Consider the following 13766-nt stretch of genomic DNA (forward strand, 5'->3'; position numbering starts at 1 on the left):
GGCCAGAATACAGCCTCCGTTCCTGGAAACATTCTTTGTGTAGATTTTATTGTTATTGTGAAAATTTAGATTTTTACTGTTGTCAAGAATTTCAATGTGACATTGAGAGAAACAATGCCTGAAGCTGTTGTCCGACAGCTTGGCTCGTTTTTATACCGACACAAGACATCAAATTGACTGCCTGAACACACATGCACACACAGACACACACACAGAATGTGTGTAAAGTTTGTGCAGCAACACCTCCAAAGTATGTATTGGATTAGGTGCTGGGGGTGTTTAGGTTGCCTGCATTCACTGAATAAATGGAGCGTGAAGAGCAGGGGAAAATACGGTGGTGCCAAGCCTTCATATCTCCCTGAAGGAGGTGATAATGAAATGGCTTGAGTACTGATGGTGAAATAAATGGTAAATAGCTCTGAGGCAAGCAGAACAAGACTAATCTGGTGTCTGGAAGGGTAAAATGGCAGCAGGGTATTCATTCCCACTCTTAAGTTCAGCTATACTGTCTTAGTATTAGATTTAAGTACATACTCCAGGTTCCTAACTCCCCTCCAGTATATATGGAAGGGAGGCAAATGGGGGCATCACATCCTTCTTTGTCATCCCTCTTGCAGCGGTAGCTGTGCACTGGGTGTACATGGAAGGAAGGAGTCGGTGCATGGCCGAGCACCTGTCCCTGCCTGTGAGAGGTCTATGCTGGGGCTCCCCAGGAGGGCTTTCAGCAGCTACACCGAGCCTTGGGCTCATAGTTCTTAGAGACACAATCTACTGATATCAGCAAAAATGCATGTCAGCAATATGTCTTCTATTCAAGCCAGGCAAACCAGAGTAGCACAATATGATGAAATTAGAAGCCACAGGGCACCAATGTGTGCACTCCCTGCTCCGTACAAACACACAGTCTTGGCCACCTACGTGGGTACAAGCACGTGCAAGGAGCTCCTATTGTCTGCCAAATGTTTGATGTTAATCTGACAATTTATGGGAATCTAAATTGAGAATGTTTATAGCTTTCACAACTAAATAAGTTGAAGTTTACTGCAATAATAACCAGTTTTGTAGAAACTTTGCCATGGAAGAGAAGGCTCTTTCCAACCAAAACATTAATTTCACTAATTAGCACACCTTAACCTGCAGAGAGCGAGTAATTAAAATCAGCTTTGTTTGAAATGAAAACCAGCAGACTTACATGGCACAGGAATTGATATTTCTGCCTCTGAAGGAACTTTGTTGGCAACTGATATCAGACACAAAGTTTACATTTACATATTTGGGTCAACAAGAAACTCATTCAAAAACAAATTTTGTACATTATTAAATGTTCCTGTATGCATAACACAATAATTGAGTACTGGCCTTCTTCCAACTGTCAACATTAGCTATTGCTAATGTTGACATTAGCTATTGCTAATGTTGACAGTTGGCTACTTTTTACAACAGGGACATGACTTATGTTTTACCTTTTTTTCCTGTATAAAAGGTACATTTTCTGGCAACTTGGCATGGAAGACTGTAAAGTTTACAAGCTGTCCATACATTTTACAGTATGCACAGCTGCTATCCTCAGAATATGTGCTATTTCTTGGGGCAGACCATCTGCACATAAACGTCCACACCTTTTCAGTTTCCACTCTTGGCTCTATGGGTTTGGAGAAACTTGTCTTTTCTTGCAGAGATAATTGCTGTTTGATATTGACTCTGCATCCGGGAAAATGTTTTGGTGGTTGGGGGCTGTAAGACATAAGAACGCTTGTACAGCACTCGTGTATTTATAGTCTTGGTTCTAAAGGTATGATTATGAGCTGTTTTAAAGATGGGCGGGTCCCGTGTGTGTGCAGTATATCCTGGATGGGGATAAATCAAGGGGGAACACACTAACCCTGTCATTATGTCTCACCTGGATTTTCATTCATTCTGATACAAACAGATGTCCAAAGTACTTGAGAGGCGCTAAACAGCAGCCATAACACACTCAAACTCAAAAATGTGAATGTTTCTCACCAGTTAAAGTTGTAGATTTTCCTGTATTGAGTATGGAGCTTCTTTTGTATACTTTTGCTGAAGGAGAGAGATTTGTAGAGCACACAGTGGGCAGAGAAACATTTGCCAGGGCTCAATTGAATCTCACCATTAGAGAAGCCACTCAGCGCTGTGGGAATGTCATGCAAAGTTCAAGTGGAATCAAGCAGTCAGTGGGAGTGTAACAGTCCCCTTAGGGATGCCCGTGTCTCTCTTTGTGCCTCTTATTTTATAGTATTGTATGCCTTTGTTATTTTGGCATATTGCACAATAAATTGACAGACATAATGATTATAAGTAAGGCTCTCTAATTTCTGACCTACGTTTTATTTTTTTAATTTCTAAAAAGGAGACCATGTGGTTAAGCAACAATTAATGACAATACTAGTAAAATGTATGTAATAACTATATTAAATCAGTTAAATGCATTGTTTTTTTTAATAAATGAAAGTTTATACACCTTACATCATTTTACATAATAGGCAGGTTTAAATCTGGATCATCTCCACTTACATCCAGGTAACCTTAGATGTGCTGTGTGCCGTAGAATGGTGCTGCTGGCTGGGCTGATGGAGCCAGGGGTTTACCTTTCAGCTAATGGGCCGTAGCTCTTTGAAGCTCGTCGTCTGCTTCACAAACCTTATCTGATTTCTGGACTAGTACAACAGGGCCCAAGTTCCTGGCTGCCAACCTAGCAGATCCGATTACCCCTCCTGTTGGGGACCCAGTGCAGGCAGCCAAAACCATCTTTGTTTGGTTTCTCTGTGGGGAGAAATTCTGGCAGCTGCAAGCCTCTTGATGCAGCACTCATTGTCCTGACTGTGCTCTCAGGACAGATTAAAGCATAAAAGTTTTCTGTCCTTTGCTTGCTCCTGATGAAATATTATTCCAACCACAGAGATGGCTCCTCTGAGAACCACAAATCCCAAGGCTTTGCCTAAAAAGAATATTTTCCTTTTAGAACGTGTCTTATCTTGTTAATGTAGAGCTGTTACTGGCAAAGCAGACAACCTCAAAATATACAATATCATCTGAGACTCAGATTACTTTGAAGAATAATTATACAGTGCAAAATAATAAGAATACTTTTCTTGATATGTAATTGTGCCTTGCAGCACTGTTGGCAGTGAATCTATTTTTTTGCCCTTGTATTTTGGTTTTATTAGATAACATAATCATCATGCAGTTACAACAGTACGGATATGTTTTTGTTCAAAGCACTTATCGCCCAGTTCCACTTCCCCGCCCTCCCTTTTACCTCGTACTGTGTGATGAGAAACGGCTAAGTATCATTTTGTAGGTGCAGAGTTCCATTGTCATGGAAACCACAACTCTGCCCATGGCTATCGTCATTCACTTAATTTATTCATTATTTGGTCACAGTTGCTTTCGAAAGCACAAGGTTTTCAGTGTTCAGTGGCGGCTTGTTCCCATTAGTTATCCTAAAATAATCTTTTAGTGTTTTTTTGATCAATTATGAGAATGTATGTATTTTGTAAGAAGGTAAAAACTGCTTCCTTGGATTGGTTTCAGCTTGTGGTCGCTCAGGTTATTTCTGTATTGTTCTAATCGACTACGACTGACTCCCTGCAGTTTGAATTCATAAATAAGTCTCTTTGTAATGGCACTGCACCACATATACAGAGTGCCAGGTCATTTAGCAACCATTTTACAAACAGCATGACATGAGAGAAAACAGACTCCGAACGGGTTAAATAGAATAATAGTGGGTGAGATTGGCTACAGAGGAATCTCAGCTCATAGAAACACTAATTGCAGTCAGGCAGGCCTGGGCTGGCACATTGAGCTCTACATCCCCCAGACCTCCTGTCAGGCCTCCTGTCTGCCTCTCAGACCCATCACTATCAAAGTCAACTTCACAACAAAACCAGGAAATTCTGCCTTCAGGTTGCTTTTTGTTGTTTAGGAGTGAATACAAATTTAGAAATCCCCCCCAAACTAATTTCCCCCTGGGGATGAATAAAGTTTATATCTATCTATCTATCTATCTAAACGTCATTCCAGGAAGTTAGAAAGTGTTGTTTAAGGGCGACAATTACAGTGTTGACTACCTGCTGGTGTTTCAATGGAAACGTTCATGCAATTTCTCCTGTAATCAGAGGCAGGTTATGCTAGCTATTACAGATTCAACTCAACAATTACAGCAGGCATTCAAGTATCCTGTTGTGAAACAGCTAAAAGATGATTATGGATTTCATCCTCCTGTGTGCTTTTCCTCATCCCCTTCATCCCTTCATCTGTTGTTCTTCCCAGCTCCCATCTTCTACTTTGGCAACACAGACTACCACGTGGATGAGAGTGATGGCTTTGTGGAGGTGCAAGTATGGAGGACGGGGACTGATCTCTCCAAAGGAGGAACCGTCACAGTGCGCTCCAGAAAGACAGATCCTGTCTCAGCTGAGGGTACGTGTCCCTGCGAGGCGCCTTTCTCTGACAGCTTTAGCTAGTTAGTGCTTAGAGAAATGCAAGCCACAGAAAACAGTAGACTTAAGACATCGCCCTGTCACACTTTGTTTTCCTGAGCTCAAGACTCAATGGTGATGTTAAAGCTGGATATGTTGGGTGGATGACCTGTGGAATGTAAACATTGTTTTAGGTCAGGGGGAGAGAAGTTAGGACTTTTTTCTGTTGGGCCCTTGCCTTGAGGGCATCTGATGTATAATCGCTTTGGATTCTAAGACTGGTCACTATGTCCTTAAGCCTTTCCTACAGCCTCTATTATGTCCTTCCCCCAGGCAGTCTTCTCCCCCTTGCACAGATTCTCAACATCTCTGCCCTTGCTTGCGTTATATCCATAAACATTACTAGGATCTAATCATATGCAGCATGGTAGATATGCAAGCTCACACTTATGCACATAACTGGGTCAAAAGGGTGAGCTCTCAATACTCAGACTCTTCAAAGAATGGCAAATGAATAACCTGTTTGCGCTCGGGGAGATATCCAGTTTCTTGCAGATCTCCTTTAATCACGCAATGAACTCCAATTGTTCATGCCTATCGACTACGAGATAGAAAGCGTCATTTTGTCAGCTCACAGGGTATATCCTTTCATCTCGCTCGCTGCCTGACATCCACAAATGAATTATGAAGTAACATGAGAACTGCTGTTAGAATAAGATCAAGTGCTGTCGTCCATTTGTGTTATCTTCACTATATCCCATAAGCGCTATATTCTTTGAAACATTCCTGACCTATATTGTGTTGTGGAGCAGCTGGTGTGGATTACGTTGGGATCAGTCGGAATCTGGACTTCGCACCGGGGGTCACCATGCAGACGTTTCGTGTGACCATCCTGGATGACCTGGGCCAGCCGGTGCTGGAGGGGCTAGAGAAGTTTGAACTGGTTCTCCGGATGCCTATGAATGGGATCCTCGGGGAGCCGAGTAAGGCTACCATCCTCATCAATGATTCCATTTCAGACTGTGAGTGACAATCTTGGTTGTAATTAAAACTTATTCAAATGGTTGTACTTAGTAATGTATGATGTTTTTACTGTATTTCTGATAATGATTTATGGGTTTGGTAATGTTGTTCCAGTGCCAAAGGTGCAGTTCCGTGATGCTGTGTATGTGGGCAATGAGAACTCAGGGCAGATCTCAACTACTGTTTACCGTAGTGGAGATATCAGCTACAAGTCCACAGTTCGCTGTTACAGCCGGCAGGGGACAGCCCAGGTCATGATGGACTTCAATGAGAGGCCCAACACAGATGGTTCCCTCATCACCTTCTTACCAGGTGGCGTAATAAAACCTAGCACACATGCCTTTCCATGGTTTGTGTTAGTTTACTTTTAAAAACAATTAAAAGGACATATGCAGTCGCTCAATATCTTTTCCATTTTTTCAGGAGAGATTGAAAAACCTTGTGTACTGGTACTAGTTGATGACACAGAACATGAGGAAGAAGAAGAGCTCCGACTTGTGTTGGGAAGCCCCAGGAGTGAATCTCCATTTGGAGCATCTATTGGAGGGCAGAATGAAACACTCGTCAAGATAAAAGACGAGGCAGACAGTAAGAATGCTTTGTTTTGTTGTTACATGTTGTTCCTTAGAATGAGTTCTGTTTAAATGCCGCCATGTGCAGAATATTTAACATTGTTTAAATCATCCCAATGGCATGTTTTAGTCTGTGTGTTGCTATTTACCCAGATCTGAGTCTTTTATGATATTACCACCTGGGAAAAAAATTCAGTAAGTTGCACACATGGGCTTTAATATGTGGTATGCTGTAATCTTAGTCACAGTTTACTACCATGATTGAAACTATATTTCATGCTTTCTCAGAGGCAATTATTAGGTTTGGAGAGACCAAATTTAGTGTGAATGAACCGAAGGAGAGTGGCCAGGTGTCTGTGGTAAAGATCCCAGTGCTGCGTGTTGGGGACACCTCCAAGGTCTCTGTTGTCCGAGTTCACACCAAGGACGGATCTGCTACGTCTGGGGAGGACTACCATCCCATATCTGAGGGTAAATAACACCGCAAGGCGCTTTTATCAGAACAGAATTTATTTGAAATTTGCTATGAAACCATTTTTCAAATCTCTACTTTGTCTGCAGAAATTGTGTTCAAAGAGGGTGACACACAGCACTTTGTGGAGGTGGAAATTTTATATGACAGTGTCAGAGAAATGAGGGAGGCATTCACTGTCCACCTGAAGCCTGATGAGAACATGGTGGCAGAGACAAAGGTGAAAATCAAGCTTAATGAACATGATTTAACTGTCAAGTGTGTGGCTACCTTCTCCATTAACATCCTCTTAATTACCCTTGCGTGTCGTGTCAATCAACAGATGAGCAAAGCTATAATCTATATCGAGGAGACCAACAGCATGGCGGATGTGACCTTCCCCTCGGTGCCCAGAGTGGTTTCTCTGTTGCATTACGATGATGTCGACCGGACTAGTGACTCTCCTCCTGTAGCCGGATACCCTGTCATTTGTGTCACTGTATGTCCCAACTGCAATGAATACTTAGTGTCATACTTTTCAGTCATTTACTCTGCTAATGATTCCCTTAGCAAGACTCTCTGTCAGTGCAGTAACAGGTACATACTGTTAATGAGGTAGTATCTAGCAGATGTGCACACTTCGCTCAATTATCAGCTACCTTGAAGGCTCATCAGGAGTATACAGAATTACTTTGGCTGCTGCAGTGGTTTTTGGGTGCTTTACCCAAGCATTTCTTCTCTCCCTTTTCCAGGCCTGTAACCCCAAGTACCCAGACTATGACAAGACAGGCTCCATCTGTGTGAGCGAGAACATCAACAACACCCTAACTCGTTATCGTTGGCTCGTTAGCGCCCCCACCAGCCCCGATGGCGTCACAAGCTCTATGAGGGAAGTAGACTTTGACACCTTCTTCACCTCCTCCAAGCTCATCACTCTGGATTCAGTCTACTTTCAGGCTGGTTCCAGGGTCCAGTGTGCCGCAAGGGGCGTGAACTCTAACGGGGATGAGGGTCTGGAGCTCAGTAGCCCCATAGTGTCCATCAGCATGGACGAGGGTGAGTGCAGCTCATTCTCTAGCTTGAAATGTTTAGTCTCTCTCATGGAAATGGCTCAATGCGATAAGCAGCTGCCCGCTGCATTTTGCACTCCCACTCCAGTACTTGCTGTCCTTGCTCGGACAGAAAACTGAAACATAAAAGAATTTCCTGTGGAGGATTGGTAGGAAAACAAAACGTTTGATGTTTGTTTGTGTATTGCTTGGTTGCAGGAATGTGCCAGCCTCGTGTTGCAGGCACAGTTGGGGCCGAGCCCTTCTCTGCCAAGCTGCGGTACACTGGAACAGAAGACACGGACCACCCCAACCTCATCAAACTAACTGTCACCATGCCCCACATTGATGGTAAGAACAGCAGATTGCATGTATAATATAATTTTCATCAGTAAGAATATCAACCGGATGCAGGTTGTTTTAACCAGTCTTTAAATTACAGGCTACTTTAGTTAGTTTTCCCTACTTTGTGAATCTAACATTGATATGCTTCCACTCTCCGACTGCTATATGTGTATCCTCTCTCAGGTATGTTACCTGTAGTATCCACCCGAGCCCTGTCCAACTTTGAGCTCACGCTGAGCCCAGACGGTACCCGTGTTGGCAACCATCGCTGCTCCAATTTGTTGGATCACGCTGAGGTCAAGACTCGCTACGGCTTCATTACTGAAGCCACCAAAAATCCAGAAGTGATTGGCGAGACGTCGTCTTACCAATACAGCACTTCCCTTAGGGGATCCAGTACACTACGATTCTACAGAAACCTCAACTTGGAAGCTTGTTTGTGGGAATTCACCAGCTACTATGACATGTCTGAGCTGCTCAGTGACTGTGGAGGCACCATTGGGACTGATGGACAGGTAAAGCAGCCCCACCTTTGAGCTTCAGCTCACCTCTGACCCTTTTTGTCATCCCTAGACATGAGGAGCAAGGAGTCGATTCAATAAAGCAGCAGAGCCCCTTGAGGATAGGAATGTGGACATAGCAATTACTGGTCTGTTCTGTCCATTTAAATTTTTAAATCCTCCTGGATTTTCAATCATAAGTAATCATTTCAAGGCATATTAAAACTCTGTTTGCCTGTTCGGTTTTCCCTTAAAGATCCTAAAGTAAATACCAGCCTGTAGAAGTCATCCATTATTGTCTAGAGACCCGTGTTAACCTTTATAGTAATGACTAACCCGACACTCTGCTCCCTTCAACTCCTGGTAAGACCGGTTATTTATCTTCTTAAAGTGACAAGTCAATAGCCAGCAACCTCGTAAAAATCTGTGTTCATCTGTATTGCTATGTGTGCAATGTGCTCTTTGTAGCAGCAGCTGTTGTGGAGCTGGAAGGAGGAAATATTAAACCCCTCTTTGTTCTCCTGGCATACATGCATCGCAGCCCTCAACCTTTGCATTCACCTTGGAAACATACAGTTAGTTGGCTTGCAGTTAATTAAGGTAGAGTGTTGATAAAGAAAGGCTGTAACAGTGCATGAGGCGCATCATGGTTAAAACCTCCTCCACACTCCCTACTGAGGATTATTAATTAAATCCCTACAGCACTCGCAAATATATTTAGGTATCTTGGTTAGTTTTTTTAATGGGGGTTTCTCATTTTACATTGCTTCAGGTTTATTTAGTAACAAAGGCATCACCCATGGTGATAACAGCCAAAGTGGAACTTTGTTGCCTGCAGCCACATGATGTAAACGAGAACGTGGCAGTAATAAACCTGTTTTGACAAGTAAGAAGACTGCCGTCAGTAATACAAACTTCACCTTAAGGTCAAATAAATGCACACACTTTGCATTAAATGGTGAGAACTAATTAAATGGATTTTTTTCTGAAGAAAACACGTATAGCAATGCAACCTCTGTTCTTGTCCCTGTCGTCTCTCCATTAAGTGGCATAGTGGCATACATTCAGGTCTTGTACGGCACCGTATGTAGATGTTGTTGCTATGGTTACTGAACAGAGCAAACTACGGTATGTAGATGCATAAACCGAGGCGTCGCCAGTTCTGTTTCGAGATATGTAAGGCAGGATCAATGGGAAAAGAATCTGCCTTTATTTGTCGGTGCCCTGTGACCCGATTGCTCCTCTAAGTGGGTAGGCAGCCTGAGCACAGGCTGTGCAGGCCGGGGGCAGTGTCATGTCACAGTGTAGGGCTTAGTGCCCAGCTTAACAAGACCATAGGAATCTATTAAGGCCCAGCAGGATGTGTCACATTGGCCATTCTGCAAATCATGGGCGTGAGCTTTCAGCGCCCAGAGGCGTAGGCACGTTTCCACATGAACACAGAGCCAGTGCAGGCAGGTACCTCTCACAGGTCAGAGGAAAGTGCAGATACCAGAGAGTGCTCCCTCTGAGGACTTTCACCACTTGGAATCCTTTGACCATTTTAGGACAGCTCTTTTACAGGGGGGAAGTTTGGAGTAATCCAATACCTCCAACAAATGTAAATGCAGTGCATTCTGTTTTTTATGTTAACCAATAACAGCAATACATAATGTTAAAAGCAATTTAAATGGTTTAAATTGATTTAGTTGAAAATATACAAATTGCAGTATTTCATCTGTAATGGTTAAGAGTCCATGACCACTTAGAGAATACATTCAATTACAGCCATAAAACATCAAGTGAATTGACTGATGGCTACTTGAAGTTAATGTTACAGCCTTGATTTCTCAGAAGAGTATGCTTTGAGTTCCTTAATACATGCATTGCCATGTCAATCTGTGGACTGTCTGAAGCACTATTCAGAGCAGAACTTGTTTAAATCAGCCATATTGGTAAAATAGTGTTCATCGTCTCCAGAGGTATTGTACATGCACTTTATTCAGGGTGTTTTGATGCTTTCCTCCCAATACCTCTACAACAGGAATATATTAATCTTTGAAGTATGATTTAAATGATTTGCTCTTACACAACATGTTGGTTTTCACTGCAGGTGTTGAATCTGGTCCAGTCCTATGTTACCCTACGAGTACCGCTCCATGTGTCCTATGTCTTCCATTCCCCTGTGGGAGCAGGAGGATGGCAGCACTTTGATTTACAGTCAGAGCTGAGGCTCACTTTTGTTTACGACACTGCCATCTTATGGAGGGATGGTATAGGTAGCCCACCGGAGGCTGAACTACAAGGTAAGACTTGATCAGTAGTATGCGATATAAAAATTGAAGACTACTTAAAATATGTCATAAGATGGGATTGCAAATAAGTGGCCAAATTACAATTGAGGTCTGTGATTGTCCTTGTAGGTGCCCTGTACCCAACCAGCATGCGTATAAATGGCCAGGGACGACTAGTAGTAAACTTCCGCACCGAAGCACGATTCAGAGGCTTGTTTGTGTTTGCACATCCAGGTACAGTATGTCATATAGAAGAGTACAGTAGTTTTTAACGGTATACATTGGATGTGATATATGATGCTGCTTTATAGTTTAAATTAAACTTTATTTCAAGCTAAACTACCATCTGTTTTTATATCATTCATGATTAGTTAAAATTTATATTACAGTATTTGTCTCAGTTAGTCTTTTTTATTTTTCAAAGTATTTCAATTGTCCACTGAGCATGCTGCAAATACTTTAATTAATGTATTTTTCCATCAGCTTCACCACTGACCTCCATGGTCATGTGTCCCGACCACTCTGGTTTGACCTTTAACCTCAGTCTTGTGAGGAATGAGCCAACCTACAACCAGCCCATCCAGCAGTGGACATATGTGTCTGATTTTGCTGTGAGTAAACATTTTGTTCTCCAGTTTAATTGTTTTCACACCTCATTCTTACTGTGAACATATTTTGCCTTCTCAGGTGCGCGACTATTCTGGCACGTACACAGTGAAGCTGGTGCCCTGCACGTCCCCTCCCAGCCTGGAGTACACCATCCCTCCTGTCTGCAATCCCAGAGAGCCGCTTACCTTCGACATGGACATCCGCTTTCAGCAGGTGACCTCACCTTGTCTAAAATCAAACTGGAAAAAATGGAAAGGTTTATTGAGTGAGAAAGATTTGTCAGCAAAAAACATGACTTGCATTTAAATAGCACCTTCCTAGTCTTCAGCTTAGTCAGTTCTAGTTTAAAGCCTAGTCACAAATGCATTTTGAGAGCCACTGTGAGAGCAGGAGACCTGGTTAAAAGAGGAAATTGTAACAAAAGAATGCTCTAAAAGGACACTGGAATGTATGCTTCACAAGAGAATAACCATGTCCACAATGTTTGCCCTACTCAAAAGTCCCCGTTAAACAAGACCACACAATCCAACCAAAATGTCAGAGGAACAAAATGTCCTCCCTTCTAGACGCCAATATATAACTCAGGAAAAGAAACTAATTTAAAAAAAAACAAAGTGAATTTACGGGATGTTGTATTGGGAATTGGCTGCTCTGGCCTTGACTCTGCTCAATAGTTATGGTCCTAGAATCACACTGATTTCCTTGTTGACTTCAGATCGATGAGAAACAGCCATAAAAGGGGACTAAATGTCCCCCTCTAGACTGAAGGCTGCCTGGCTCCTATACATTACTCCTCCACCTACCACAAAAAAAACATTTCTTGTCTCGCCACCCCAAATAATTCTCTTCCCTTTGTTCCCCAGGCCATGCCCCCTTAAACCTGTGATTCTGGGGAAATTGATCCCATGACAGGTGTGATCTACATGCATGGCAAACCAGATAAAGCATGGGCCTATGGATCTTTGTGAAAGTTAAATCAAGATTCATTACTTCCTGTAAGCCAAACATCTTGGCTCCTATTCAGTCATTTATTTTCTTGCCTCAATTTGTTATCCCATCTCTTGAGATCTCTAAGAGAAAACTACCTCCTGGTCCAGGCCATCTAATCAAGTACTCATAAAAACTCTTCTCACTTACACTGACAGGAACAAATCTCCAATCAACATCTCCCGTTTAATCCATTTAGCTGCACCTGCAGTGCTGAGTCCAGCTCCTGATGCTGATGCCAACGTGTAACCACCCACAGCATCAACACACCATCTCCACTGATAGTAGCAAAGCTGGCCAAATTTATTCATCGCTTTTTCCATAAAATGCCAGAAATAAAGATAAAACCCGATCAAAATTCAAATTAGATGTCTTATTATATGAAATAGAATAACATATGTACCGTACAGAAATGGTGTGATTACTAGGATAAACATTTTTTTAAATCTTGTGTCTATATTTGTTGACTTTGCTTTGCTTTGGTTTGTGCGTGTTTGTCTATCTTCTATGTGTTTGTAGGTTAGCGACCCTGTGGCTGCTGAGTTCAGTCTGAACACGCAGATGATCTTACTTTCTAAGCGGACGCTCTGGCTCTCAGACGGCTCCATGGGTTTCGGACAGGAGACCGACACTGCCTTCTCACAAGGTAAGGCAATAACATGCAGTCATAAAGTTCATACTGTTCATGAAAGTTTGTGGATTAAAAAAGCCATAAACAAACAGGGCTTCATAGTTAATGAAATTGTATGGATGGCTGTAAATGTATTTCATTACCTAGCTCATTGGACTTCTACAGATCATTCTACAGATCAAAAGTAAATCCCTGTGTGATGAGTATTTCTGTTGATTTAGCAGAAATGTTCCCCATTATTCCCTGTCCCAACCCGACCGCATACAATTTAAATGGAAATGAGGCCTCGATTTAGTATAATTTTGACCACTTTCATGTCTTCTCCCAAAACTTATTACAAGAGCCTGGGTTTGATTTTTCTAAACAACATCTTGAAAGTTTTTGAAACGTCCTTGAAGCTGCTGTCCAAGTGAGCATGGGAAGCGGAAGCGGCTCATTAAGGGAAAAAAACAAAACACAACACTCTTGTTGCCAAGAATGATTTGCTGGTGTTTTAATGTTGTTCTCACTACTGTTGTCTGAGCAAAATAAAATAATTTGAGAAATCTTCATCAGTGTATATATTACAAACTTTCAACTAAACCATCAATGTTATGTGTTTTGCAGTGATTAAAACTGTATTTCTCTTCCCTCAGGGGATACGATTTACGGAAGAGTAATGGTGGATCCAGTGCAGAACTTGGGCGACTCCTTTATCTGTAGCATAGAGAAAGTGTTCCTATGTACTGGCGCTGATGGCTATGTCCCTAAATACAACCCCACCAACTTTGAGTTTGGCTGTTTGGCTGATGCTCCATCACTACTCTACAGATTCAAGATAATTGTAAGTAACAAAGGTACATCTCGTCATGTGCTTTGTGTCCATTCAAACCTAAATATTC

The 13766-nt window shown here is 42.2% G+C and overlaps 1 protein-coding gene across 1 annotated transcript in view; it reads left to right on the plus strand.

The window, feature by feature from the left end:
- The window catches only part of frem2b (FRAS1 related extracellular matrix 2b), a 47895-nt gene that overhangs the window by 32751 nt on the left and 1378 nt on the right, over positions 1-13766 (plus strand). The window contains exons 7-22 of the mRNA XM_076100623.1: positions 4297-4446; positions 5258-5467; positions 5583-5780; positions 5892-6056; positions 6329-6511; positions 6602-6732; positions 6835-6990; positions 7244-7547; positions 7760-7891; positions 8069-8400; positions 10478-10670; positions 10788-10892; positions 11142-11269; positions 11346-11480; positions 12774-12900; positions 13521-13708. Of these exons, the coding sequence (XP_075956738.1) occupies positions 4297-4446; positions 5258-5467; positions 5583-5780; positions 5892-6056; positions 6329-6511; positions 6602-6732; positions 6835-6990; positions 7244-7547; positions 7760-7891; positions 8069-8400; positions 10478-10670; positions 10788-10892; positions 11142-11269; positions 11346-11480; positions 12774-12900; positions 13521-13708 (2837 nt within the window). The remainder of the gene's footprint in view (positions 1-4296; positions 4447-5257; positions 5468-5582; positions 5781-5891; positions 6057-6328; positions 6512-6601; positions 6733-6834; positions 6991-7243; positions 7548-7759; positions 7892-8068; positions 8401-10477; positions 10671-10787; positions 10893-11141; positions 11270-11345; positions 11481-12773; positions 12901-13520; positions 13709-13766) is intronic.

This window comes from Anarhichas minor, unplaced genomic scaffold (assembly GCF_050575085.1).
Source record: "Anarhichas minor isolate MPS153535 unplaced genomic scaffold, ASM5057508v1 ptg000026l, whole genome shotgun sequence".
NCBI classification, from domain to species: domain Eukaryota; kingdom Metazoa; phylum Chordata; class Actinopteri; order Perciformes; family Anarhichadidae; genus Anarhichas; species Anarhichas minor.